Below are 27,140 nucleotides of genomic sequence, written 5' to 3' on the forward strand. Positions count from 1 at the left end.
GGAGTTGCCCTGTAGTGGAGTGGTCATGTGATTCCACCCTCAGAATATTGAATGGTGGAAGATGCATTTGCTTAATGGGAAATTTGTGGATTGGGCTGCCTTGTTTGAGTTTCAATAAACTCAATAAAGCCTAATGGACTCTGTGCATATGTGTGCATCACCCAAATTATGGTTGGATGATGAGCATAATGAAAACTTTTTCTTCCTGAGTTGAGGCAGTCAGATAAGCTCTCTTGTTAGAGGACAACATAGGCTAGAAGCAAAGAAAATGAAGCATAGTACCTAAAATGTTTTTTCTGTTAGATTCTTTCAAAAGCATTAAGTGGTTAATTTAGGAGTATGGATAAATACAAAGCAGCCTGAAGATGCACTTGCAGATTTGGACTAGTTCTTTGGACATGTCATAGCAACACAGTTTGGAAATATTCTTTCAAACAGAGCATGCTATGGAGGTCAGACATGAGGTTATAGCCTTTAAACATTCAAAGCAGGTGCCTAGCTAGCTATTTTTTGCAAAGCAAATTAGCTTGATCTTTTCTCCTGGCTATTGCAACTGTAATCATCGCTTGTCTGATCGGGTCTGCTGGCATTCAGGGTATTTACATTAACAGATTTTTTGGTTACAGAAAATGAATGTGTTGGGCATCTTTTATGGAAAGCTGATTAATTTCATAAATTTAAGCCCTTATACAAAGTTTCAGCAGAGCCTGCTTTAAGAACTAAGCTTTTTTCCTACTGCTGTAGAGACACAAGTTCTTGAATTTTCAGTACTGAATTTCTATGTACTGAAGTAGCTAACTGTTTTGCTTTTCAGTTCCTTCTAACATGGCAAACCCCAAAGAGAAAACCCCAATGTGTCTTGTGAATGAGTTAGCCCGTTTCAACAAGATTCAGCCTGAGTATAAACTTTTGAGTGAGCAGGGTCCAGCTCATTCAAAGGTAAGTGTTATGTATTTGTTTTGTTCATACTAACAGGTTTCTTGAACATATATTTGTGTACATGAGTATAAGATGTATTGTCATGTGGCTTGCAGAATTCAGCTCAGTTGGTGCCAGTATACTAGATGATGATGGACAATGCGCTGGGGAATAATATCCATTAACTTCCATAAGACAAATTGAATATTTTTAGAGAGAGCTTTATTAATATAGCTTAGCTGATACTGTGGGCCATTCTTAAATCCTGCTGACATAAAGCTAGCCTCAATATCGGATCCCAACTGTAAAATGGGAATTAAAGTGAAAGATAAAACACTGCACTCAGAAATTGCTTGAAGGCAGATCTCTGTGTGAGGCATGTTTAGGTGATCCGTGATCCGTTTAGGCGTGTTGGAGGTGGGGTGGCCCTTTATGTTAAGGAAGGGATAGAATCCAGCAAAGTAGAGATTGAAGGTGGGTCCGACTCCACCGTAGAATCTCTGTGGGTTAAATTACCAGGCTTGTGTTGGAGGTGGGGTGGCCCTTTATGTTAAGGAAGGGATAGAATCCAGCAAAGTAGAGATTGAAGGTGGGTCCGACTCCACCGTAGAATCTCTGTGGGTTAAATTACCAGGCTTGTGCAGCAATGTAATACTGGGGGCGTGCTATCGTCCTCCAGACCAGAAATCTGATGGGGACCTTGAAATGAGGAAACAGATCAGGGTGGTGACAAGGAAGGACAGGGTTGTAATCATGGGGGACTTCAATTATCCTCATATTGACTGGGTCAATTTGTGTTCTGGTCACGATAAGGAAACCGGATTTCTTGACGTGCTAAATGACTGTGGCTTAGATCAGCTAGTCAAGGAGCCCACCAGAGGACAGGTGACTCTGGATTTAATTTTGTGCGGTACGCAGGACCTGGTTAGAGATGTAAACGTTACTGAGCCATTGGGGAACAGTGATCATGCTGCGATCCGTTTTGACGTGCACGTTGGGGGAAGAATACCAGGCAAATCTCTAACAAAAACCCTTGACTTCCGACGGGCGGACTTCCCTCAAATGAGGAGGCTGGTTAGAAGGAGGTTGAAAGGGTGGGTAAAAAGAGTCCAGTCTCTCCAGAGTGCATGGAGGCTGCTTAAAACAACAGTAATAGAGGCCCAGCAGAGGTGTATACCGCAAAGAAAGAAGGGTTCCACTAAATCCAGGAGGGTGCCCGCATGGCTAACCAGCCAAGTTAGAGAGGCTGTGAAGGGCAAGGAAGCTTCCTTCCGTAAATGGAAGTCTTGCCCTAATGAAGAGAATAAAAAGGAACATAAACTGTGGCAAAAGAAATGTAAGAAGGTGATAGGGGAGGCCAAGCGAGACTATGAGGAACGCATGGCCAGCAACATTAAGGGGAATAATAAAAGCTTCTTCAAATATGTTAGAAGCAGGAAACCCGCCAGAGAAGCGGTTGGCCCTCTGGATGGTGAGGGAGGGAAAGGGGAGATAAAAGGAGACTTAGAGATGGCAGAGAAATTAAATGAGTTCTTTGCATCTGTCTTCACGGCAGAAGACCTCGGGCAGATACCGCTGCCCGAACGGCCCCTCCTAACCGAGGAGTTAAGTCAGATAGAGGTTAAAAGAGAAGATGTTTCAGACCTCATTGATAAATTAAAGATCAATAAGTCACCGGGCCCTGATGGCATACACCCAAGGGTTATTAAGGAATTGAAGAATGAAGTTGCAGATCTCTTGACTAAGGTATGCAACTTGTCCCTCAAAACAGCCACGGTACCAGAAGATTGGAGGATAGCAAATGTCACGCCTATTTTTAAAAAGGGAAAGAGGGGGGACCCGGGAAACTATAGGCCGGTCAGCCTAACATCCATACCGGGTAAGATGGTGGAATGCCTCATCAAAGATAGGATCTCAAAACACATAGACGAACAGGCCTTGCTGAGGGAGAGTCAGCATGGCTTCTGTAAGGGTAAGTCTGCCTCACAAACCTTATAGAATTCTTTGAAAAGGTCAACAGGCATGTGGATGCGGGAGAACCCGTGGACATTATATATCTGGACTTTCAGAAGGCATTTGACACGGTCCCTCACCAAAGGCTACTGAAAAAACTCCACAGTCAGGGAATTAGAGGACAGGTCCTCTCGTGGATTGAGAACTGGTTGGAGGCCAGGAAGCAGAGAGTGTGTGTCAATGGGCAATTTTCACAATGGAGAGAGGTGAAAAGTGGTGTGCCCCAAGGATCTGTCCTGGGACCGGTGCTTTTCAACCTCTTCATAAATGACCTGGAGACAGGGTTGAGCAGTGAAGTGGCTAAGTTTGCAGACGACACCAAACTTTTCCGAGTGGTAAAGACCAGAAGTGATTGTGAGGAGCTCCAGAAGGATCTCTCCAGACTGGCAGAATGGGCAGCAAAATGGCAGATGAGCTTCAATGTCAGTAAGTGTAAAGTCATGCACATTGGGGCAAAAAATCAAAACTTTAGATATAGGCTGATGGGTTCTGAGCTGTCTGTGACAGATCAGGAGAGAGATCTTGGGATGGTGGTGGACAGGTCGATGAAAGTGTCGACCCAATGTGCGGCGGCAGTGAAGAAGGCCAATTCTATGCTTGGGATCATTAGGAAGGGTATTGAGAACAAAACGGCTAGTATTATAATGCCGTTGTACAAATCGATGGTAAGGCCACACCTGGAGTATTGTGTCCAGTTCTGGTCGCCGCATCTCAAAAAAGACATAGTGGAAATGGAAAAGGTGCAAAAGAGAGCGACTAAGCTGATTACGGGGCTGGGGCACCTTCCTTATGAGGAAAGGCTACGGCGTTTGGGCCTCTTCAGCCTAGAAAAGAGACGCTTGAGGGGGGACATGATTGAGACATACAAAATTATGCAGGGGATGGACAGAGTGGATAGGGAGATGCTCTTTACACTCTCACATAATACCAGAACCAGGGGACATCCACTAAAATTGAGTGTTGGGCGGGTTAGGACAGACAAAAGAAAATATTTCTTTACTCAGCGCGTGGTCAGTCTGTGGAACTCCTTGCCACAGGATGTGGTGCTGGCGTCTAGCCTAGACGCCTTTAAAAGGGGATTGGACGAGTTTCTGGAGGAAAAATCCATTATGGGGTACAAGCCATGATGTGTATGCGCAACATCCTGATTTTAGGAATGGGTTAAGTCAGAATGCCAGATGTAGGGGAGAGCACCAGGACGAGGTCTCTTGTTATCTGGTGTGCTCCCTGGGGCATTTGGTGGGCCGCTGTGAGATACAGGAAGCTGGACTAGATGGGCCTATGGCCTGATCCAGTGGGGCTGTTCTTATGTTCTTATGTTCTTATGTGAAGAGGATGCCCAGAAAGCATTGTTTCTGCTCTATAATAATGGGACTTTGAAAGTTTGCTGCAGGTCAGAGCATATTTAAAAACATTTTAAGGTACTAATCTCAGCTGTTACAAACTTGAATAATCTCACATTTTGGATATTTTTAGCTTGCATTTTATTGTTTGGTGGGTTTTCTCTCACTAGCAACATATGATACCTAAAGAGCCAAAAGTGCTTTTTTGCATAGTGAACCACTATTGCAGAGCATGGGGGGGGGGGGAGAGATGACACAGAGTTCCACAGTTGGAATGAGGACCATTGCAGTGGCATAGCTAAGGGGGTGCAGGGGGTAGCAGTTGCACTGGGGATCAAGCTTTAGGGGGGCAACAAGCTGAGCTTGACACTACAGGTCCAGCCTATTTATACACAGCTTTTTTTATACACGGATTTGACTCAACACGAATGGCCCCTGCAAATGAGAGAGAATGTGCTGATCCCTGGAGAATGGGAAAAATGCATCCCTTTAAAATCAGTTTTAAAAACTAAACAGTCCTTTAACAACAGCCTCCTTAATGGGGGGGGCAGCTGGCTGACAATCCATCAATCCTTCTCTCGACTGCAGACCCCTCCCTTCCCCCAGTATGTGAAAGAAAGGTGATCATTTGCATTGGTGAAGGGAGGGGCTGAGTGAAGTGCTGATGGATTGTCTTCTTAATGACTCTTATCTTGGAGTCAAAAGGTCACCAAGGCTGTTTTTCAATCACTTGAGCAAAGAAACTTTGTTTTTTTTAAATTGATTTGCTATAGTTTTAATCCATGTGAATGCTTGGAACGGAACTTACGCGAATAATTAGTCTCAACCTATAGTGACCAAAATTGTGAAAATCTTGGTATGTATGAATAATACCATCATGTTATATATCATTGGAAAGGTAATTTAATGCTGAATGCAGTGAAGCAAACTGCATTGGAATATCTGTATTCTATCAAAAGTTATGGTCAATTAATCAGAAAATGAAAACACTGCATTTTGGAAGAAAAAGTGAATTTTCTTATCTCAAAACTGACCTATGAGACTGATTGTTCTGAGAGCCAATGACATGTTATTTTGTTATTGACATGTTGCAATGTCATCTTATCACGATACAGCATAAAACCAATAAGGTGTTAAAATGAGTTTGTCCACATTTCCATGTATTGTAATATAGTTACCTCTGCGAACTGGGTATAAGGCACTTTTTCAAGTGGTGCTCCTGTTATATTTAGCAGGGGGAGAATAACCATCCCTCTGTACCCAACACAGTGTCAGGGGCACACTTTTTATTTATTTACTTCATTTTGTCTGGCGGGGGGCTACAAATCATCTTTGACCCCAGGTAACAGATAGATGCCTTAGCTATGCCACTGACTGGGGGGAGGCAGCAGAGCAAGTGGGTGGTAAGCTGGTAGGGGGAGGAGGTGGGTTCCTCCCAATTTTCACTTTTTAAAAAGCCCGGGTGTGACATCCCTTCCGATTGTGACATCACTTCCGGGGCAACATTTTGAGCTTGGCACTGGGCTACATGACCATTAGCTACGCCACTGGGCCATTGGAAGTCCATGGCAGCTCCCCAAGTGGCCTTTTGGAACCTGGCCAATGTGTTAATGTAACATATGCAACTTAACTTAATCCTTGTCCCAAAATTCTAGGATAAATGTTTCAAAATAAATTCATTGCTTGTGTAGTGATGCACATATGTGAGACTCTTTATTTGCACAATTATGGGGTAATAGTGGCCCTCGGTATCTGTGGATGCCAAGCCTGCACCTCAGAAGGCCTTCAGGACTTGACTGGAAACTACTTCTGGTCACATCTGGGAGATGTTCTGAGGCATAGGAAGGCTTGTGACCCACTCCACGGGCTTCCCCACACCTGAGAACACCACCCAGATGTGACCGGAGGTCAAGGATGTGAACCAGACGTGGCTTCTGATCATGTCCTGGCAGCTTTCTGAGAAAGCAGGGAGGCCAATGAAGTGACCTATGGGCCCAGGGCAGCCTCTAGAAGGCCCAGCGTGGCCCAAACATAATTCTGGCACCATGAGCATTCCTCCCCCCATGGATACTGTGTGTGCACTATATTTAATGAAATAGGTGATGTGTTTGTGTTGTAACCTTAGACTGAGTTTCTAAATATTTTGCATATGTGGTATCTGTGAGTGGGATGTTGTAAAAAGGCTTCCTTCTCATTCCTAGGTGTTTACAGTGCAGCTGACTCTTGGGGACCAGCACTGGGAAGCAGAAGGAACTAGTATTAAGAAAGCCCAACATGCAGCTGCTGCCAAAGCTTTAGAAGGGACAAGATTTCCTAAACCTACAGCTCGCCCATCACGCAATGAAGGAAAGAACCCAGGTATGTGCTGCCCAAACCCTGGATGGAGAGTATAGAACTACTGGCTGGCTATGAACTTGATATACTATAGTGTGACATGTAGATTAGTTCTGGAATTCTGAGAAACTTTGCTAAGGTTCTAACCTTCATCGTGCAAACAAAACTTGAAAATGTCATAGGAAATATCTTAAAAAACAGGAGAAAAGATAGAAAGTAATGAAATAGCTTTGAACTGACAATTCAAGTTCCTGAGGGCTGGTGTTCTCACAAATATTAAACTGCTTGATAGTCCATCATTAGAGGTGGTTTTTTAATTTTTTTTATTTTTTTGTTGTTAAAAGCACATTAAAGCATAAAACACTGCATTTTGTGTTTTAAAATATTTTCCAGAAATTAAAATAGATTTTCCAGTTAGAAATAATACTTTGGCTGTTTTCTCCTGATGTTATATCACTTGCCTAGTACAAAGTCTTTAAAATTAATAAAAATGAGAACTTGGAATAAAAGCACCTAACTGCTTTCTGCCTTTTTCATTTTTTCAAATCACGAAATCTGCAAAAAAGTTAAACCTTTTTCAAACACCCCTATTCATCACTCATTCACTCTCAGCTGGTTGTGTGAGACACATGCATTAAAAAACACTGAAGCTGAAAGGTCAGGTACTGTGAGCACTCTGCCTGCTCATGTATGTCCCACCCATATAAGCCATCAGTTTGATGTTGCAGTCCTACCATGAAACTTACACCTGGGTCCCCTTTAAATTTTCTAATGGCTTATCTTTTGCAGTACAACATTAATGCCTTGGATCCATTGCTAAAAAGCTGAGTAATGTCTGAAATGTTACTGTAGGAAACTGGCACTGATTGGCCAGAGTGTGCTGCTCCCATTGGCTATAATAGTCAATCCAGGATAAATTGCACTTTAGCAAAACAGTGCTAAAGGTAGTGACATTCTGGCGATATTATTGTAATTACTAGTTATCTGTTTCTGATCATCATTGGTGACTTGACAGCCAGAAAGTTTGAATCCTCCCTAAGAATGTGCACTAAAAAATATGGTTATTTCAGTGATGTTCATGATACAATCAGTGGCAAATCACTTGCATACTTAGTTTCCTCAGTCTGAAGTTCTGTGATAAAAATTTGTACCAATCTCCAGAATGCCTCAATTACTAGAGATGTGCTTGTCTCCAGGCCCAAACCTTCATTGGCCTCTTTAGCCCCTGTGCTTTTCTTGATTACAAATAGCAAAGGTGGTGAAAAGCAACCACACATGAATTAGTCAAAGGTAAGGGAAACCAGAAATGAAGTGCTGTATGCTTAATATGGATTTTGATGTGTTGAACTTGTAGTGTAACCAGACTAGACATGTATTAGCGAGTCACATAGTCAATTTGTATGGCAGATTTCTCAAGAAAGGAATGGAGTATGCATGTATGCACATAGTGACAAGCCACTAACTTGGGGCATTTTTCAAAGTCTGAAAATGTTGCCTAGAGTTGGCTGTCTGTGCAGTTCTTCCCTTCCTACCAGGTATTCTTTTCATTTTCAGCTGCTTCTTTGGGTGCTTAGATAAGAGCGAGTAGCTTTGAGATCCCATCAGAAAGTATCCAATGCCAGTTTTGCATTGTCACTTATGGAGGCAATCTTTCACACCATTCATCCTTAAGCTGATCTTACACTAAAGCATTTTTGTGGCTAGGCTAGTTTTATGTTAGCACTTCATTTAATAGCCTTATGAACATCTCCTTTTCTTACATTCTGTTTCTTTTATCTGTGGAATAAGCAGGGATTAAAAACTTAAGCAGCCAGCTTTCTCTGACAGTTCTGTAAATCTACATTGGGGAAAACCTGATGTTAAGGCAAAGCGATCCAGAAAGCCATCTGGTATGATTTTAAAGTCTAACAATCTTGATCTGTATTCAAGGAGTTTCTGTGCATGCGCCTAATGTGATTTTTGTGAATGCACAGAGGCGTTGTTGATTCCCCCCCCCCCCGGTCCAGCTTCAGCCCCTCATGCTTTTACTGTGGAAAGTTTCCCAACCTGCAGTAATAGCTTTTGAGGTACTCGAGAGGCTGTAGTTGCAGATAGGGGTGAGCCTATAAGCCTTCCTGTAATGGGTAACCTTCAGTTTGAACAGCATGTCAACTACACTTTTTTACTTTCTAAACCAGTGATTTTCAACCTTTTTCATCTTGTGGCACACTGGCAAGGCACTAAAATGGTCAAGGCACACCATCAGCTTTTTGACAATTGACAAGGCACACTGTGCTGTCAGTGGGGGCTCACATCCCCCAATGGTCCTATTGATAAATGACCCTCTCCCAAATTCCTGTGGGATCATTCACGGCACACCAGTGTGCCACGGCACAGTGGTTGAAAATGGCTGTTCTAAACATATACAGGTGCAACCTTTTTGGATTTATCTCAACACGAATGGAGGGGGGAATTCAAAGAAAAGTCGTACACACCTTTGCCCCACGCTGGTGTCTCACTCCGTTTCAAGGCAGCCCAAAACACTGCAATAAAACTGTGCCTTGCACAGGCACAGATATAGCCCTGGAGCCATGGAAGAGGCTGTGGAAAATTGTGCACCTTGTGCAGGAACAGTAAGACTTCTTGGAGCCCCTGAGCCATCAAAGAGGCAAGTGCAGAAGACTCCGCAAGAATCAATGAGAATCTTGTGGGGAGAGGGGAAGCCAAGGGAAAAACCTTTGAAGCCAGAACAGGTGCAGCAAAGAGGAGCTCTCTCTCTCTCACTCACATGGTAGTAACAGAGGGGGATTGCTTTAAAAAATCCAGGGAGTGTGTTTCTCCATCTTGTTTGGTTTGCCTTTCTCGAAGCTGAAAATGATAAGGAAAACCAGACACCCACTGCTGAATTTCCCCCTCCTTCACACTGAGTTGCTGCAGGCTCTCTGTGCTCCAGCCTACACAAACAAAACAGCCCAGCGAGCAAGTCTTCCGAGCAATCCCAAGCATTAGATTTAGGCTACAATCCTCTCCACACTTTCCTGGGAGTAAGCCCCATTGACTAGAATGGGACTTACTTCTGAGTAGGAAGGCATAGGACTGGACTCTTAAAAGGTCAGCATCCTGCCTGCAAAACAAGCAGGGACAGCTGGCAACAGGGGAGGACTGAGTACAGGAGCGGGGAGGCAATTGAGAACAGCTGCCTTACTTTCCTTCCATCCCCAAGTGTCAGGCTGTAGCACTATTTGCTTAACTGTGTGCAATTTGTGTAACTATGCAATTTGTGTAAAATCACGTGTTTCTGGTTGATTTGGCACAATGCGGATTTTCCCAATCGTGGAAGTTCAGGGAATGAAACCCCCGCGCATAAAAAAAAGTTCCACCTGTAGTATCAGAATCTTTAGTTATAAATCTAAATATTACTTTGCAAATACAAATCAAGCTATATGTTGCATCAAAAAATGTCAGATGGTATTTGCATTAACTCTGATTTTCTGTAAAATGTGCCTCCTGTATTTAAATGATTATGTGAAGACTTGCTGATCCTGCAGAGTTGTCCTCTGTGGTCACTTGATACATACAAGGTGGTCTTTTTTCCTGTTTCAAATGGCTCAAGGTTGTTTCTCACTTTTGAGACAAAGAATGTTTAACACAACATAGAACTTCTCAACCTTGGCTTTTAACAACTATACTCTCTTCTCCTTAGACAGTGTAACTCCTACAGTGGAGCTGAATGCGCTTTGTATGAAGTTGGGAAAGAAACCTTTGTACAAACCTATAGATCCTTACACGGAAATGAGGTCTACCTACAACTACAATATGAGAGGTGGTGCTTATCCCTCACGGTATGTCGTGCCATGACTCTGCTGTCCTCTGAAGTCCTCTGTTTTCTGTCAGCTTTACTTCACAGCGTTTGGGCTTGCAAAGAATACTCCAGTTTTTCGATATTACATGTTATATACAAAAGCTGAATGGAAACTTAGGCAACTGCCTCAAACTTACCCCAGTGTTGGAATGATAGAGCCAATCTGGTCTTGCACCATAAAATTCCCAGTCTGCCTTCTCAGCACAAGATGACTGAGGGCGCAATCCCAGGAGGGTCACAAACGTGCCACAAGGATCTGAATTCCTAAGGAAATGCTGAATCGAATCTTTTATTGCGGTCACTGACCAGTTCATTAAGGAAGTGCTGAATCCAGCCTCTGTGGTGGCTTCCATGCCGAGGCTTTCGTTGGCTCAGCAGGGCCTGGGTGGGGGGAGGGAGGGTGTGGGCAACCCCTGGGAGTGTGCAGGCAGAGAGGGAGGTGGGGCTGGGATCCAGCAGTTAAAGTAGATTAGTCCCTATAGTTTCATGAGTCTGGGATAGGAAGCTCTTGGAGAAAAGGCAGATGCGTGAAGAACAGGATATTGGAAGAAACAGAGGGACTGTCAGCTTTGCCCTGATTGGGAATGAGAAGACTGGCACTCTGCCTTTTAGCCAATTAAGCTGCACTTCTTCTGCCTGTGGCAATAGTCTGGGTCTCCCTAGTGAAGCTTACAGAGCATTTTTGGAACCTTTTGCCTTAAAGCCTTTTTCTCAATTCAAAGTGAAAATTAGTAGTAGCCCCCCCCCCATTTGTGCTCATAGGAGCTGTACAAAAGTATTCCTCCCTCCTCCCCATTTCTTTCCTTCCTGAGAAACTCCGTTAAAGGCGCATTGGGAGAGAATTTTTTTAAAAGTGAGAGAAAGAGAAGTGAAATTGATTTTTGACGCACTTCACAAAACTGACAATCTCATTAGTGCTGGTTATCCTGAGTAGCCAAAACTTATTGCTACGCTGAGCATGTCCAATTCTTTATTTTAAATTTGGGATTGAATGTGAGAAAAATCTATGGGTAAGGAAGCCTGCTGGTTGAGTTTATAAACTTTTAATTTGTGATAGTTTGTGCTTCTGGCTTTACTCTTAACATTTCTAATTATACAGTAAAGAGACTGTACTGTGAAGTCCATCAGATGAGCCTTTGAGGGCAAACAGTTGGTGCATTGTGTTTGGTACTGGTTTTCCATTTAAGGCATTATTTTAACTTTGGATACTGACAGAATAACCCTTTTGTACACCAGAAATCTGAAATTTCAAGTCTTTCCATTTTTAGGTACTTCTATCCATTTCCTGTGGGACCCTGGCTCTATCAAGTGGAGCTCTCCATTGGGGGACAGCAGTTTCATGGGAAAGGTAGAACAAGACAGGCTGCTAAGCATGACGCAGCTGCTAAAGCACTGAAAATCCTGCAAAACGAGCCCCTGCCTGAGAAACCAGAGGTAGTATGTCTGCAGCATCTAGCTCAACTCAAAACTCTTGTATGCTTTGAAATTCTTTGAAAGCAAAGCTCTTGATTGGTGTGCATATGCTGTGACTTGAACATTTTAAAGGCTTGCACACATTACACATTTGTGTCATTTGTCATTGGCCTATTGCTGCCTGTTCTGCATTACTCTGGAAATAGCATTTATCCTGTGGTAGACTCCTATTGAACTGTAATGAATCATCCACCACCACTTCTGAAGAGAGACTGGCAGCTAACTAGAAGTAAATTCAGTGGTTGTGGGTGTGTTTGTGGCATTCAAGTGGTACGCAACAGTTTGTACCAGCTTCCTTGAAGAATAACCAACAAGTTATATAAAGGAAGCCAGTAAAGGCAAAATTACTTTGTTGCGAATGTGGATGTCATAGTGTAGCTCTAAATGTGAATTTATACTTAGTGATAGCCCGACTAACCACATTATACTGCAGAGCCAGGCTCTGTAGTGAATACACTGGGTCCCTAAGTTACAGATGTCCAGATTGGCACTCTTGCACCTGACCATAAGACGCACCTAGTTTTTAGAGAAAGAAAAACAGGAAAAAAATATTCTGAACCAAATAGTGTAATAAAATATTTAATAAACTATAACAGAATAACATTTGAACCATGTAAAGTGAACAGCAGTCAACAGTAGCATTAAGAACCATTATCACTGTCATTAACAAATTGAGAGACTTAAAGGTTTGAGTACTCTAGTTTTCTGGAAACCCCAAGAACTCATCATCACTAGAGTCAGAATTTATGAAGCTCACAAAAGCAGGTGCACACAAATAGGGGATCACATTATCTTTCTGCTACAATGATGTTCTGCCAAATCCCAATCCACTGGGCCTCATGCCCGCTTAAGGCTGATCAGTCCCCCTTGTGCAACTCACCAGTGCAGCAAGCAAAAGTGAGTCCAGTTCCAGTCCACAGATGCCAAGTAAATCAGTCCCATCAATCAGAGTTGCCAAATCAGAGTCCAGAACCAATAAGCCAAATTACAGTCCAAGGTCAGTCAAATCCATCAGGGTATCCAAGTCCAGTCACAATCCACAGTCAGATTCCAAATTCAATAAACCCAGTCAGTCTCCTCTCCTACCTCCAACCTGCACTCCTTCAAAACCCACAAACCCTTTCTGCCTCAGGTACTCCTTATATCCCTGAGGGCCCTATTGCCTTCCAGTGGCTGCAGCTGTGCAGCACACTCTGCTGAATGCCCAGGCCTTACCCTTAAAGGGGCCACTGCTGACACCACATCTACCTCCTCCCAGTTCTTCCCTGATTCCAATACAAATGAACAAGTGGAAAGTCCAACCACAACTTGAATTCTCAAGACACAACAAACCTCTGGATTTATGGTGAGAACCGAGCCTTACCTGGGGCTTGTGCAATAAGCAAACACTGGCATTCTGACCAAGGAGACAGTTTTTTCTTTGTGATGGGGGGGGGGCTTACATTCAGATGCTGGATGAGGTGAGTGAAAGCGCCCCTCCCCTGCTGTGTGAGTGAGTGTGTGTGTGTGGGGGGGGGAGAGCATTTGTGTGTGTAAGAGAAGGGGGCAGCCTGTGTGTGTGAGAGAGAGGGGGGGAAGTGTTTGTGTTGCAGAGAAGTTGTGATGCTCCAGGCTTGGGGTGGGGGGGAAAGAGAGGCTGTGATGCTCCAGGCTTGGGGGGGGGGAGAGAGAGGCTTTCCTGGGAGTAAGCCCCCCTGACTCTAATGGGACTTACTTCAGAGTAGGCATGCACAGGATTGGGCAGTGAGACTGCCACCCCACCCACGCTTTCCTGGGAGTGAGCCCCACTGACTATGAGACTTACTTCTGAGTAGCCTCTGACTGGGAAGCAGAGCAGAGCGAGCGGGCAGGGGGCGGGGCCAGGGCTGGGGCGGAGTGTTTGTTTGTTTGTTTGTTTGTTTTAGTATTCGCTCCATAAGATGCACACACTTTTCCCCCCCACTTTTTTGGGGGGGGAAAAGTGCGTCTTATGGAGCAAAAAATACGGTACATTCCAACTTCTGGACCAACCTTGAACAAAACCAGTACATATCTTGGGGACTTAGTGTAATTACAGGCTTAGAATGGTTCTAGCTTACAGAGGATAAGACATTGGCCTTATCTAGAGCAACAGTTTTCTCTGGTCTCTCTATCCTTTGTAGCATCAAAAGACAAATCTTCCAGCCATTATGTTCCCTTTGTTGACCTATGTGGCCTAGACTACCATATGCTGCAAATACAGCATGGGTCTTGTAAGGTTATTGGAATACAATAACAGCTGAGGTATTATATGGTGTCACTATATTATCTTGTCAAAATCCCAAGAATTTGTCAATCCTCCAAAGAACTCAGGGTGGTAGACATTTCCCTTCCACCTATCATACTTACAACACGCCTGCAAGGTAAGGCTAAGAGACTGGCTGCCACAAGGTCACCCACAGAATGTTGTGACTGACTGGGAATGTGAACCTGGTTCTCCCTATTCAGTCCAGCGCTCTAACCATACACAATTCTTGCTCTCAATAGCGTTCCTTAATGCAATTTATAATAGTGAATGATACTTGAAGTGAATCTTTGATAGAGATAAATCCCCTCGGATTATTAGCACATAGCATTAGATCTTTGAGGCATAATATAAATTATTTAGTATTTTCATTTTTACCCCAGTTTTCACCACATGCAGTTCCAAGGTGGGTGGGGATCAGTTTCCCTATAGAATGATTTATGTAATACTACAGCTGCAATACCTATAAATGTTTGACACAGTGCTGGTGGTCAGCGGTTATGAAGCTGCCCTTCTTTTGAAAAATTCAGCACAGTTTCAGATATATTCATCTCATAGCTTAATAGAAAACTGTATGCAGTTATACCCATATCCTTGGATTACATGAAAACAACTATTTCCTATTTGCAGCAGAAGCAGAATTGAATTACTGGCATCATTCACATACATTGATTTAAATGAGCTGAATTTTCAACTGCTTAACTTGGCATTGCCTTAGAAACTGCTTAAAGTTACTTACACTTGTTCTGTAGCTCTCCAGGGTCTTAGGTGAAGTATTTTTCCAACATTACAACCTGAGATCTTTTGAACTAGAGTGTTAGAATCTGGCACGTGTATATATTCAAAGCATACATCTCTGCTCCATACTGTGGCTAAATAAATATTCCCTACACTGGTTCAAGTTGAGGTCTTTCCTTCATCTGCCATTTACATCATTCAATGTTTTGTTTTTCCTGTTTACAGTAAAATAAGATTTCTAAGGAGAGAATTGTCTGCTTTCTCTATCCTAGCACATTCTCCTTTGCCCTGTACTGTTGGAAGCAGCTAAATAATTTTGCATGGCAGTTATTTAGATGGGCTTGTGATGTGTACCACTTTATGGTTTGAAGGCTTCACTTGTCTGTAGTTAGAAAGGGTTTCTTGCATTTGTAGATGTGTTAGCCTTGCCAGCATACTAGTTGCTTGCTATGAGTAGTTCCGAAGCATGTGTTCAGTCTTCTTGTATATGCATGGCTTTAATTAGGCCTGAAAAGTTATTGCTGCTTAAGATGAACAGAAATTTGTGTGTTGAATAACTTGATTACAAAATGTATGACATGAAACATCTGATATCTCTCATCTTAAACGGGCATTCTGCCATCATCTCCTCTGTACAACATCCTTTGCAATCAACAAATATTTCCTAAAGCTGCTATTCCTTGTTACCACAGTCCACATATATAACATGGTTCATAATACCTCTGACATTTAATTAACTGGCAATGAAGAGACTTGTGTTAAAATTGGAAGTTGAGAGGAGGCCCTGCATCTAGCTCAACATTAAGAGTTTAATGCAATAAATTCTTGTCATCTGCTAGTGTTAGGTTCCTGGAAAACCTAGTGCAGTGGTTCTGAAACTGGTGGGTTGTGACCCACCAGTTCATGTAAGACTTCCCCCGTCCCTTAAAGGGACGGGGGAAGGCGAGGGAAGCAGCAATGCAATCCCCAGGATTGCATTGCTAAGGGGGGTGAGGAGGGGTGCTTGTGCCTTACTTTGCATGATGCTGGGCTGCAGCAGGCTGCAGGCGGTGCAGGCAGCCCTGCACAGTGCTCCCCGACGCTTGGAACCTGCAAAAGAAGCCAGCGCAAAGCACTTGTTTTGCAGGAGGCGCTTTGCGCCCGCTACTTTTGCAGGTTCCAAGCATCAGGGAGTGCTGTGAAGGGCTGCCTGCACCTCCTGCAGCCTGCTGCAGCCCAGCATCATGCAAAGTAAGGCACAAGCAGCCCCCCTTCGCAACGCGATCCTGGGGATCGCCCTACCCCCTCCCACACAAGAACTTACTGAGGGAGTAAAGCTCCCTCAAAGTTTGAGAAACCCTGACCTAGTGGATACCGAAGTAGCAGTTACTGAATCATTGAGCCTATGAGGAATATGGGGTTAGGTTCCAGGTGACGCTCTTCACCACATACTCTTTGAAGTTCATGAACCTTAGTTTGAATCTTCATGAATTTTAATTTGAAGTCTATGGAGCTGGGTGATAGTGACATTTCCAACATCTGATGCTTCCTTCTCCATGATGGCTATCCCTCAACTTGTGGCCCAACAATGAGGCCACAGAATTCAGCAGTGGGGAGAGGATTGCTTCACCCGTCCTCCTCCACCTGTCTCTCAGCTTCTTCTCTGGGCTTGCCCCAGCCCCAGAACAGCCGTCAGATAGCCTTCCAGAGACCTCTTGTCATCAGCCTCTCATTATCTATTGTAAAGGTTCAACTGGAGTCCCTGAGATGGTAAGGCAAATCTAGACGCAGACACAAGTGTACCCAAATATTCCCCACATGCCAGTGTCCATTTGTTGCAGAAAAGTAGCACTGGGACATGAAGGAAGCTACTGTCTGCATACTCGGAGCTGCACTGAGCCCCCCACCCCAAGTGCACCAGCTCAGTATTTGCAGATAACAAGAGGTAGGTAGCAATTCTGTCCCTCACAGATGAGTGAATTCACAGAGAGCGAATTCGCTTATGAAGAGAATTATTTCTTTGCCCCTGGCTATGGCTTTAAGGCAATACATTCTACATTCCTTCAGACTGGTTTGGGGGATTAGAAACAAGCAGAATCTATACACGTGTACTTCCCCCATCCATGCACCTTCTAGCTTAACAGAACATTTCCTGGCTTGTCAAACTAACCATTTGTTAGTGTGATCATCTGATCCACTAACTGATCTGAAACATCTGATCCAGCAAACTGATTTGAGCAATCCCTACAAACCAAGATTGCCAGTCAGGATCAAACCATGAACTGCAATCCTGGTTTGTAGAGAATGTTGATATCAGCTTTCTGGTTCCATTAGTTGCAAACCAGGAAATCTTCTGTTTAGCCCTGCATGCAAAGACTGGGGGGGGGGGGGTAGTGAACAAGTACATGTCTTATTTCCAATCCCTCATGTCATGGTCAGAGAATATACAATAACCTCTGGATGCAGTGTGAAAGAGATGGGGCACATGTTTTGGGCTAGTAGACTGTTGCACTAAGAGTCAGAAAATCAGCCATACTAATCATGGCGGCTCCTATTCTAAACCACCATCCCGACTATGCAGCCATTTATTTTCTGGTTATACTTGCTAATTCTGTGCTGCATTCTTTGGCCATTCCATGCCAAGCCACCTTGCTATTTCCATGTGTAGCCATTGTAGTTGCACAATAATGTTCAGACACATGCTTTGAAACCTGTATTTAGGAGGAGTGATGGAGCAAGGCAACATGTCACTCATGGCTCCTCTCTCAGTCTCCATTACCCTGCTTTCCTAGCTAGCTGCTATGCTCAAAGTTCCTTTATAAACATTTCCAAATCCCTGGAAATGGAAGAAATTATGTGCTAATTTATATAGCATTTGGCTGTGCTTGGTGCATAATTTGGATTTATTTTGGTGTCATGTACAGGTATCCATTGTGTCATAGCTATAGCCTTCTGGACTTCAGACAAATGTAGACAGAACTTCTATTTTAAAAAAGCAAATGTCTAGTGAAAATGGCCGCATAGGTTGGCTTGAAGTATCTGGGCAACGTTTGGTGACACTTCTGAAGGCAGCAGGTGTGCTCCATAGTATTTTTATGGATCAGAGGGCTTGTCATCATTGGCTAATTCCCCCATTGGACTAGCTGAAGTAAAATAGATTTAGCAACAGTCTTCTCAATTGTCCTGGAAACTGTGGCTTCTTTTAGCCTCAAGTTGCTTAATTTTGTAAGTGTGTAGTAAACATCACCCTGCTTATAGAGGCTTTTTGAGTCACAAATGTTTTCCTCATATTGAATAGTTATCATTGTACTCATTTCATAGAGTTACTGCAAGTAAAATTTTGATATCATTTTTGTGAAAAGTCACTTGTGAATGTCTTAACTGGAGAATTGAATAACCTGGACTGAACCCAAATTTGTAATGGCTGGACTCCTTGATTCCAACCCTTAATCTACGGAGGAGTTTTCACTACAGTGATTCCCTCCTCTGTTTAACTCTTTGATCTTTCTTTTAAAACTGAAGTTTGTTCATTTAAAGACTAGTGTTTATTCTAAGAGAATAAAGAAAGCATCCTCCCTTTCTTATATCTAAAGTTTAGATCATTCTCTGAATTTTCAAAAAGAATTTTTAAAAAAATCATTCATTTGCAAATTGCCCGGTTTACTGTACCTCTAATTTTGGGCAGGTTCTTGGATTTAGGGGGTTGGTTCAGGTTCAAGGCAATGGGATTAAAATTTTAGGTTCACTGGGGGAGAAAATTATCTGAACAGAATCTAAAAACCAGTTGGACTCCCTGGTTCCAAAGAAGTTAGAGAGTAAGCTGCATGCCTGTGGTTGCATGTTGTGACTGAGATCCAAAGGACTCCATTGGGTGTGCTCGTGGTGCTCCCAGTAGAATTTTCTTTTACTCATTTGCTATGAGTAGATGCCTTTTCCCATGCTATATTGCAAATTGCTTTTAAAATTCCCTGTTCCCAAAGTGGCTTGCCATGTGGCCTTGTGACTACTGTATAAGAAGCAGCACAAGCCTAAGGTCTCCCCTTGAGTACACAGAGTTATGCTGCTCTTAGGATTCTGATGGCTGGCCTTTAATTGGAAGGCTGTCAAGTTGGCAAGTAACATCAGCCTTGTATTCTGAACACAGTGTAGAGCAACACCTGATCGATCTCTTTTGCCAGTTCCTTTTACATGTTGCATTTGAACTGCAGGTATACATCCAAATTAATCTTTCCCATGTATTTTATTGCTCCTCAGTATTCCCACGTTGATTTTTGGACCAGGGTAACTTCCAAGCATTTCACTTGCATGTCAGTCTTGTACTGAAAACTGACCTTGAGTCTGCAATTTAATCTGCTTCTGAAGAAACCATGTTTAAAATTCCTGTACTAACACTGTACTGTGTGTGGCAGACTTGTTAGTGGGTTGGTTTGACAGTCATGCTAGAAGCCTAAATATGATTGTTCTTCTCTTAGATAAATGGGAGAGAACCAGATGATGAAAATCTCAATAAATCTGAAATAAGCCAAGTGTTTGAGATTGCACTTAAAAGGAACTTGCCTGTGAATTTTGAGGTAGGTTTAGTTAATTGACCTACATTCTGTCTTATTTAGGATACTGAGAGTAGTAACAACTGATGAGGATAAATTTTGGTCAGACACAACTATATTGGAATGTGTCTGGTTTTTCTTGTTACTGTCTCATCTGAAATCTATTAAATTGAGAGGAATTGAAGGAAGTTGTCTCTTACGTGCTGGCAGTCTTAATTATTCCAAAATGTTGGAAAGGAAAAGACTGCCAATGAGACTTTGGTTAATTATGTGATGTAGCAGATTGACTTGAATTGAAGGGTGCTCCTGTGGAGTAAGAAGTACCTTCCACTTATATAAGAACAGGCTCCCTGCTTCCCCATCCTACACTGTAGTTCCCCATTCTGTATCTTGTGTCAGTCTGGAGGATTCCCCAGTTCTTAGGTTACAGAGGGGAAGTCCACCTGCAGTTGTTGGGTTGGATTCTATCCCCCATAATTAAATTTACCCAAGGCTTGGTTGAAGATATGAAACTTTTAGCCCAATGGGCAAAACTGTTGAATTATCTTGGGATCGCATTATAAAATCCAGCATCTGATTTATTTGTGTGTGGATGTACCATCTTGCTGGTAACTTGTATGTAAAATATTTTGAAAATGGATAAGTTGCAAAATCAAGCGTGTAGAGCTCTTTGCAGCATTTGTTCCTTTTTCTGCAAACAATATTTGATATTTATTTAATCGAAGCATCAATGAATGTCAACATTTAGTATGCTTTTAATTTTTTGAAGTAAAAGTAATGAAGAGTAATTTCTACATACTTGCATGGGACTAAATACTGTAATTTTTTTTTTCAAAATTTGAGTGAAATGCACATTGGCTATTTATTGAATGGAATAAGACTAGAAAAATTAAATGCCTAAAGCATGCAAATGTATTTCTTTCTGCGTTTGTTTTTAACACGGAGTAATCCACTAAGTTCTTTAAAATACAGACGTTCCTCACCCCATATCCATGGTTCATAAATCCTCCCCCACACACTCATGGCTTTCTTCATTTGCCAAGGCTTTGCAAAATGCAGCTTTTTTTGTTTTTCTTTTGTTTTCAAGCATTCTGTAGCAAACACTTAGAACACTAGACTTAGTACTGCTAGACTAAATGGTACAGAGGGCGGCAGAGACAACCAATGGGAAGTTGAGTGTAGCATTGTCTATCTGCTTTCTCTGCTGTCTACTTCCTGTTAGTGTTCACTCTGTAACCTCCTGAAGCGTTTAGTCTAGCAATTCTAAGTCTAGTGTTCTCAGCGTTTGCTTTCATTTTCAGTGTTTTGTAGCAAAGCTAAAAGCAACTTTTTGCAAAATCTTGGCAAATTAAGAGAGGTGATCCATGGGTACACCAGGGAGGGAATGTGAATAAAGTTTGTTACTATCTTCAGTTTCAAGTTTTTGTGGAAGCAGTAGGAACCTATCCCCCATGGATATTGAGGGACGCCTGTATAGAAACTTACTGGTTATTGGGAATGTTGACCCATTTATCCTTGTTCCTCCCCTCCCCTTCCCCTCCCAATTTGTAATTTAGTTCTTATGTGTGAAGTTTGCTACAAGCATTGTACCTTACCATTTTTAATAAGTGTTTATCATGCTTTCACTCAGTTTTTCCCTCTGAAACAGGTGACCCGGGAGAGTGGTCCCCCTCACATGAAGAGCTTTGTAACAAAGGTATCTGTGGGCGAGTTCAAGGGTGAGGGCGAAGGCAAGAGCAAAAAGATCTCCAAGAAGAACGCAGCCATTGCAGTCTTAGAGGAGTTGAAGAAACTGCCTCCTCTTCCTACAGTTGAGAAAATGAAGCCACGAATCAAAAAGAAAACAAAATCAATAGTCAAGGTGAGAAGCATGCAGTAACCAAGTCATAACTGTAAGAGAATGAGAAATGGCTAAATCACAGGCTCCTGGTGAGAGTAATGATGTAGTTAAGAACATAAGAGCCCCGCTGTATCAGGCCAAAGGCCCATCTATTCCAGCTTCCTGTATCCCTCAGTGGCCTACCAAATGCCCGAGGGAGCACACACCTCGGCACAACCTCAGCACACACAGGCACAACCTGCATCCTGGTGCCCTCCGCTGCATCTGGCAATCAGAGGCAGCTTGTCTCTAAAACCAAGAGCTTGCGCATACCTACTATGACTACTACTATGAAGTAATGAACTTCTCCTCCGGAAATTTGTCCAATCCCCTCTTAAAGGCATCCAGGCAAGATGCCATAACAACTTCTTGTGGCAAAGAGTTCCACAAACTAATTACATGCAGGGTAAAGAAATATTTTCTTCTGTCAACTCTCCCAACACTCAGCTTTCGTGGATGTCCCCTGGTTCTGGTGTTATATGAGAGGGAAAAGAGCGTCTCTCTATCCACTCTGTCCATCCCCTGCATGATTTTGTATGTCTCAATCATGTTCCCCCTCAGGCACCTCTTTTCTAGACTGAAGAGGCCCAAACGCTGTAGCCTTTCCTCATAGGGAAGGTGCCCCAGCCCAGTAATCATTTTTGTTGCTCTCTTTCTGTGTTAGAATGAAAGCATCAGTTTGTGCCCATGGGTATCAGGCTGCTTTGTTCATGGATGTGATGCCAAAATAGTGATGCCCCCATTTCATTAAAGAAAGCAATTTAACTTGCCTAAATTAGATTCTTGTATTATGTGGAGTGTCACCCTTCATGAGCTATATGCTTGTGTGTTAATTCCATTTTGATGGAGGCTTGCATAATAAACATTTGGAGTGAGTTCTGCCCTTTACAGTCTAGTATGCATCTTCAGCTTTCTGGTGACAATTTTGTTTAGAAATTGTATGTAATGTAGCCAAGTGAGTGCAGCTAGTGTCAATGCCTCCAGTTTCAAACATTGTCTCTTTGAAAAAAGAAAGAAAATCCAATTCCTAGAGTGTTGTTTTTGTGTTTTTTAAATAATGACTGACTTATATTGAAATTGCTCTTGACAGCTGTTGGCTAACCTCTGCTCTTTGTATCTCAGCTGCAGACGAGCCCCGAATACGGCCAGGGCATGAATCCTATTAGCAGATTGGCTCAGATACAGCAAGCAAAGAAAGAGAAGGAGCCAGAGTATATGCTTATCACAGAACGTGGGCTGCCAAGACGCAGGGAGTTCGTCATGCAGGTTTGTGCAGAGCTTGGGTCCTCTCCTCTCCTGTGCAGTGCAGCTGGGTCAAGCTGAAGATGTGTTGGCATGCTCACTCTGGGTTGGCAGCTTTTGGGACACAAGAGGCCTTCAAAGCAGCTTGCAGTAAAACAATAATAGAATATTGTTAATGCCATAAAACAGTTAATAAAATCCAGCACACTACACCACATTTCCTTCTTATCACAAGTGTGATAAGAAAGCAACAGAGTTTTCAGCCTGGCAGAATAACCAGTATTTAGAGGTGACAGCTGAGGATGGAATAACCAGTATTTAGAGGTAACAGCTGGTCCAGAATGAAACAGCACTTGATATTCATTCTTTGTGAGTTTCATTGTTACCAGTTTGGAATCTGAGCTAAATTCAGTCTGCTGACTTTAATCTTTAAGTCCTGGATCTGAAATATTTAAGGAACACTCATATATACCCCACCCCCACCAGCATATTAGGATTGTCAAGAGAAATGTTCTTTAAAAAACAATTACTTTGGGTGCCACTGTCATTTGAGTTAAGATTAAGTTGAGGGCTTGGCAGGTGCACCCATACCATGGAATTCCTGATCCAGGAAAACTCAACAGGCTTCTTGGCAATTTTTAGCTCTGTAAAGACTTTTTATTCCATCCCTCTTAGAAACTCAGGGTAAGACCCAGACAGACTCTAGATACTGTTTTTTCTTCCCCTAAACCCCAGGCACTTGATGTAGATAATTGCTGCAATAACTTCCCTTTCCTAGAAACTGAAGTAGTCTGAGGGAACCAACGTGCTCTGTTTTTATGACTAGAGTAGCTCTTATCTTCATTGCATATGGACAAGTGTTCACGATTTTAGGAGCACTTCCTGGCCTAAGCCGAATAGTTTAAGTAGTGAGAGGTTCTTTGCAAATAGTGATACATTTTTTAATAATCCTGTAGGACTTTGAGACTGAAAGAGTAACCTGGCTCTATTTTAAAGAACATTTAAAGGCTTTCTCCTATGCGTTACCTATTTCATTTACATAATGGGCAACTTATTTTGCTTTATGTGAATGGCAATCTACAACCACCCTTTTCTGGGCCTCCAACATGAATTTACCTTCGTTTATTACAGAGGTCAGTATCTGCAGAAAGTCATTCCTCCTTGCTGGGCCTCTCAAGCTACTGCACCTCATTCCATATCATATTTCTTATCCTCCTCCTCCTCCTCTCTTCCACTGGCACTACCTCCAGAGCTGTTGCTCTCTTCCTGATTGGATTTTCATATCCCTATAAATGACTTGTTCTTCAAGATGAGCACTGTGCTTAATTCTGAAATATAATCTAGTGAAAAGGTGAGGTGGCCTCAGAATCCTTTTGAGACCCTGCTTTTTTTTTTTTTTTTTACCCAAAAAAATTTTTTTTTGAATATTTTCAAAAAAATCTACTTGGAATACTGAACTTAACAGTTTTTTAACAGTCTAGCTTTTTTGTCTAATGAGCCTAAACCTAGGGTTCCCAACCCGTGGTCCTCAGGTCCACGGGTGGTGGACAGTCCACGGGTGGTCCACAGCGCTCTCCCAGGTGGTCTGCAACCTGTCTGGTGAAAAAAGAACAAAAAATGCCCTTCCAGGAAGAAAAAAAGCCTCTGCAGCACCCCAGCCAATCAGAGCAGCTCAGAGCCAATCAGAGCATAGCCTTTTTCAGGAGTCAAATCAGAACTTGAGAAGTCTCTTGGGCAGGCGGGGGGGGGGCACTGCCGCCAGAGGAGGATGTGGGGGGACCTGAGGAGGTGAGGAATGGGAGTAATAAGGAGGAGGAGAAGGAACAGGCTCCCAAAGGCATTGCTGGGTGGGTGGGTGGGTGGGTGGGTTTCCCAGGGAGTGGATTTTTCTGGGTGTGATTTCCCTGGGAGTCCGGACTCCAGCTGGCCAGGGAACACAGAGGAAGGGAGTTAGAGGCAGTGTGGCAGCAGGAGAGAGGAGAAACAGTATGCTCAACCCCCAGCCCTGGTACCCCCTCCTCATTTGGCAGGATTGGGCACCCTGGATGTGCTCTTCTAACGCCCAGGGGTGGAGCAAGGGATCCAGGCAACCAGGTTTTGGCACCCCTTTTGGAGAGAGAAACAGGCAGCACCTCTGCTGTCTTACTGCAAGCTGCCCACCTGGGGAGAAGCAATCCCAGAAGTTGCAGAACAGGCACCACCGTAGCCAAGTACAGCAGGTGTAACCCCTGACTCTTCCTCCTCAGAGAGCAGCAGCAGCTTTGCCCATGGGGAGCCCTCCCCCACCCCACACTTGGCCAGTTCCCCTGTCTCCTCAGATTGCAATCCTGTGCATGCTTACCTTGGAGTAAGCCCCATTGACTATATTGGGACACTTCTGAGTAGACATGCCTAGAATGGGGCTGTTAGTCACACTGTGGCTGTGATGAACTTCTCCAGAAATTTCTCCAATCCCCTTTTAAAGGCATCTAGTCTAGACACCATCATCACATCCTGGGGCAAGGAGTTCCACAGACTAATGGCAGAGTAGGCAGCTGTTGTTTTGTGGCTGCAGCCTACCAGCTCCAACCAGAGTAGTCCACAGCTAGAGTGTGACAGCAATTAGAACAGGAAGTGAAGACAAGCCTTTTTCCCCCCTAAAGAACTTGCAGTGCACACCAAAAGGACTTTTCTTCCTGAGACATGCAGCAGCCATTCTGAGATGTCTTTCTGAGCTGGTGCTTCCTTCAAACGTCTCTTCTCCTTCAGGACCCACTTGCCTAAATTGTGTTGAACACTTTCCTAAGGACTCTGGACTCACAAGTGGGGGGGAGGGCAGGGCCAGGGCTGTGTAACAAAAGGAACTGTGGAGGGATGTGTGTGCTTTTTGTTGGCTCATTTAACTACCTTGCATGACTTGTCTATAATCCCCTTGTGCTTACCCTCTCCCTTTTTGAGGTGTTTTTCCACACTTAAAAGAAGCAAGGGCTGTGCATAATGTGGTCTGGTGTGGGGGAAAAGAGACTGGATTGAATTGGGTGGGTGTGAAAACCTCTGAGTTGGGGGGGAATTATTATGTGTTCCATGTATTCCATGTAAACCCAAGACTTTCACAGCTAGTGAAGCAAATGCAAGCACAACCATCACATTAATTATTAAATAGTCTTATTATGTATTACAAATTTAATTGTATTTTTTGTGTGCAAGGGTGGGAGGGTTGCATGTGGTCCCCACCATCTCAGAATTTTGCCTTAGTGGTCCCTGAGCTCCTAAAGGTTGGGAACCACTGGCCTAGACCAGTTCTAAAAGAGGGGTTAAGTATTACCAACACAGTTTTGGCCTCTGAGGAAGCTCACCAAAGCTGTGGGCGAAATGTCAGGTTTCAGTTTTTTAGGTTTGAGTTTTTAGCTTCTTATTCTAGTGTTTTTAGTTTTTAGTCTCTAGTATTATTTCAAGCTTAGTTTTAGTTTTAATCCTTAGTTGTTTTAGCTTCAAGCGCCTTTGGTGTTTAGTTTTCGGAGTTTTAAACTTGGTTTTAGTTTTAGCTTTTTAGGTTCAGTTTTAGTTATTGTTTTTAGTTTTAAGTTTTTAACTTAGTTTCGCATTGGTAATAGTTAGCCCCCCCACCCCCTTTTTAGGATTGGTTTAGGGTCATTAGACAAAAAAGCTAGACCATGGCCCCTAACCCGAAAAACTGTTAATTTCAGTATGGATTCCAGCTGTGAAAGCCTTAGCATGTTTAACTACTTGGAATATTTAACACTGCAATGTTATTGGTGAATGGATATTCTACAGCCGCTTACCTTCCAACTTGCACAAGGCACAAAATGCCTTTTGTACATGCATTATAACTGACTTGGTATTGTGTTTTTGTCTCCCTGTACTCCAGGAGATTTGCTGTGTAAAGTAATGTGGAACATTAAAACAGAGTACTGGGGCAGGGAGGAGGAATGAAATATAGATTTCTCTCTGTATTCATTGTGCTACGTTGCCTGCAATAAATGGCATTCAGGCACCTGTCTGGGATGGAGAATCTCCACTTAACTTGGCTCTTTTGACAGACAGACTTGGGATGCGTAGTTGCTACCAATCATCTGCCTAATTTGACCTTTGAGGGGGGAAAAGGATATTTGCCACTACAACCTGTTTCTTTCTTCTTCTAGGTAAAAGTTGGTATGCATACAGCTGAAGGAATGGGCACTAACAAGAAAGTTGCAAAGCGCAATGCAGCTGAAAACATGCTAGAGCTCTTAGGATTCAAAGTCCCTCAACCCCAACCCCCAAAGCCAGCACTAAAGACAGAAGAAAAGGTAACAAGTACTAGAGTAATGGCCTTGATACTTCCACCGATATGTGTCGAAATTGTGATGTGTGCAGAAGAATAGTAGTTCTCTACTTACTGGGTGTGAAACCAGCAGGCTAGTGAAAGCTGCCTTGGGCAGGAGGGCATCCAGGCAACTTCAACTTCTTGACTAGGAAGATGTCACAAGACTAGGAGGTGACCTTAACCTTTCTGAGTATTTGGTGTGCTGGCAGTACTTGGGTTTATGCTGAATCTAAGAGATGATGCCTGAGCAGTCCTTGAAATCCT

At 43.1% G+C, this 27,140-nt stretch overlaps 1 protein-coding gene across 7 annotated transcripts in view; it reads left to right on the top strand.

Moving 5' to 3' along the window:
* The window catches only part of STAU1 (staufen double-stranded RNA binding protein 1), a 54,772-nt gene that overhangs the window by 20,300 nt on the left and 7,332 nt on the right, over positions 1-27,140 (top strand). For 4 of the 7 annotated variants that reach the window (XR_010794283.1, XM_066623022.1, XM_066623024.1 and 1 more), the window contains 8 exons: positions 815-939; positions 6,476-6,632; positions 10,291-10,429; positions 11,718-11,883; positions 19,375-19,473; positions 21,080-21,310; positions 22,451-22,594; positions 26,713-26,859. Coding sequence is in view for 6 of the 7 variants with exons in the window: in XM_066623022.1 (XP_066479119.1) it covers positions 815-939; positions 6,476-6,632; positions 10,291-10,429; positions 11,718-11,883; positions 19,375-19,473; positions 21,080-21,310; positions 22,451-22,594; positions 26,713-26,859 (1,208 nt within the window). In the remaining variant the exon portion in view is untranslated. The remainder of the gene's footprint in view (positions 1-814; positions 940-6,475; positions 6,633-10,290; positions 10,430-11,717; positions 11,884-19,374; positions 19,474-21,079; positions 21,311-22,450; positions 22,595-26,712; positions 26,860-27,140) is intronic. The other 3 variants (XM_066623025.1, XM_066623026.1, XM_066623027.1) reach the window with 3 other exon arrangements.

The sequence above is a fragment of the Tiliqua scincoides genome, chromosome 4, assembly GCF_035046505.1.
Source record: "Tiliqua scincoides isolate rTilSci1 chromosome 4, rTilSci1.hap2, whole genome shotgun sequence".
Classification (NCBI taxonomy): domain Eukaryota; kingdom Metazoa; phylum Chordata; class Lepidosauria; order Squamata; family Scincidae; genus Tiliqua; species Tiliqua scincoides.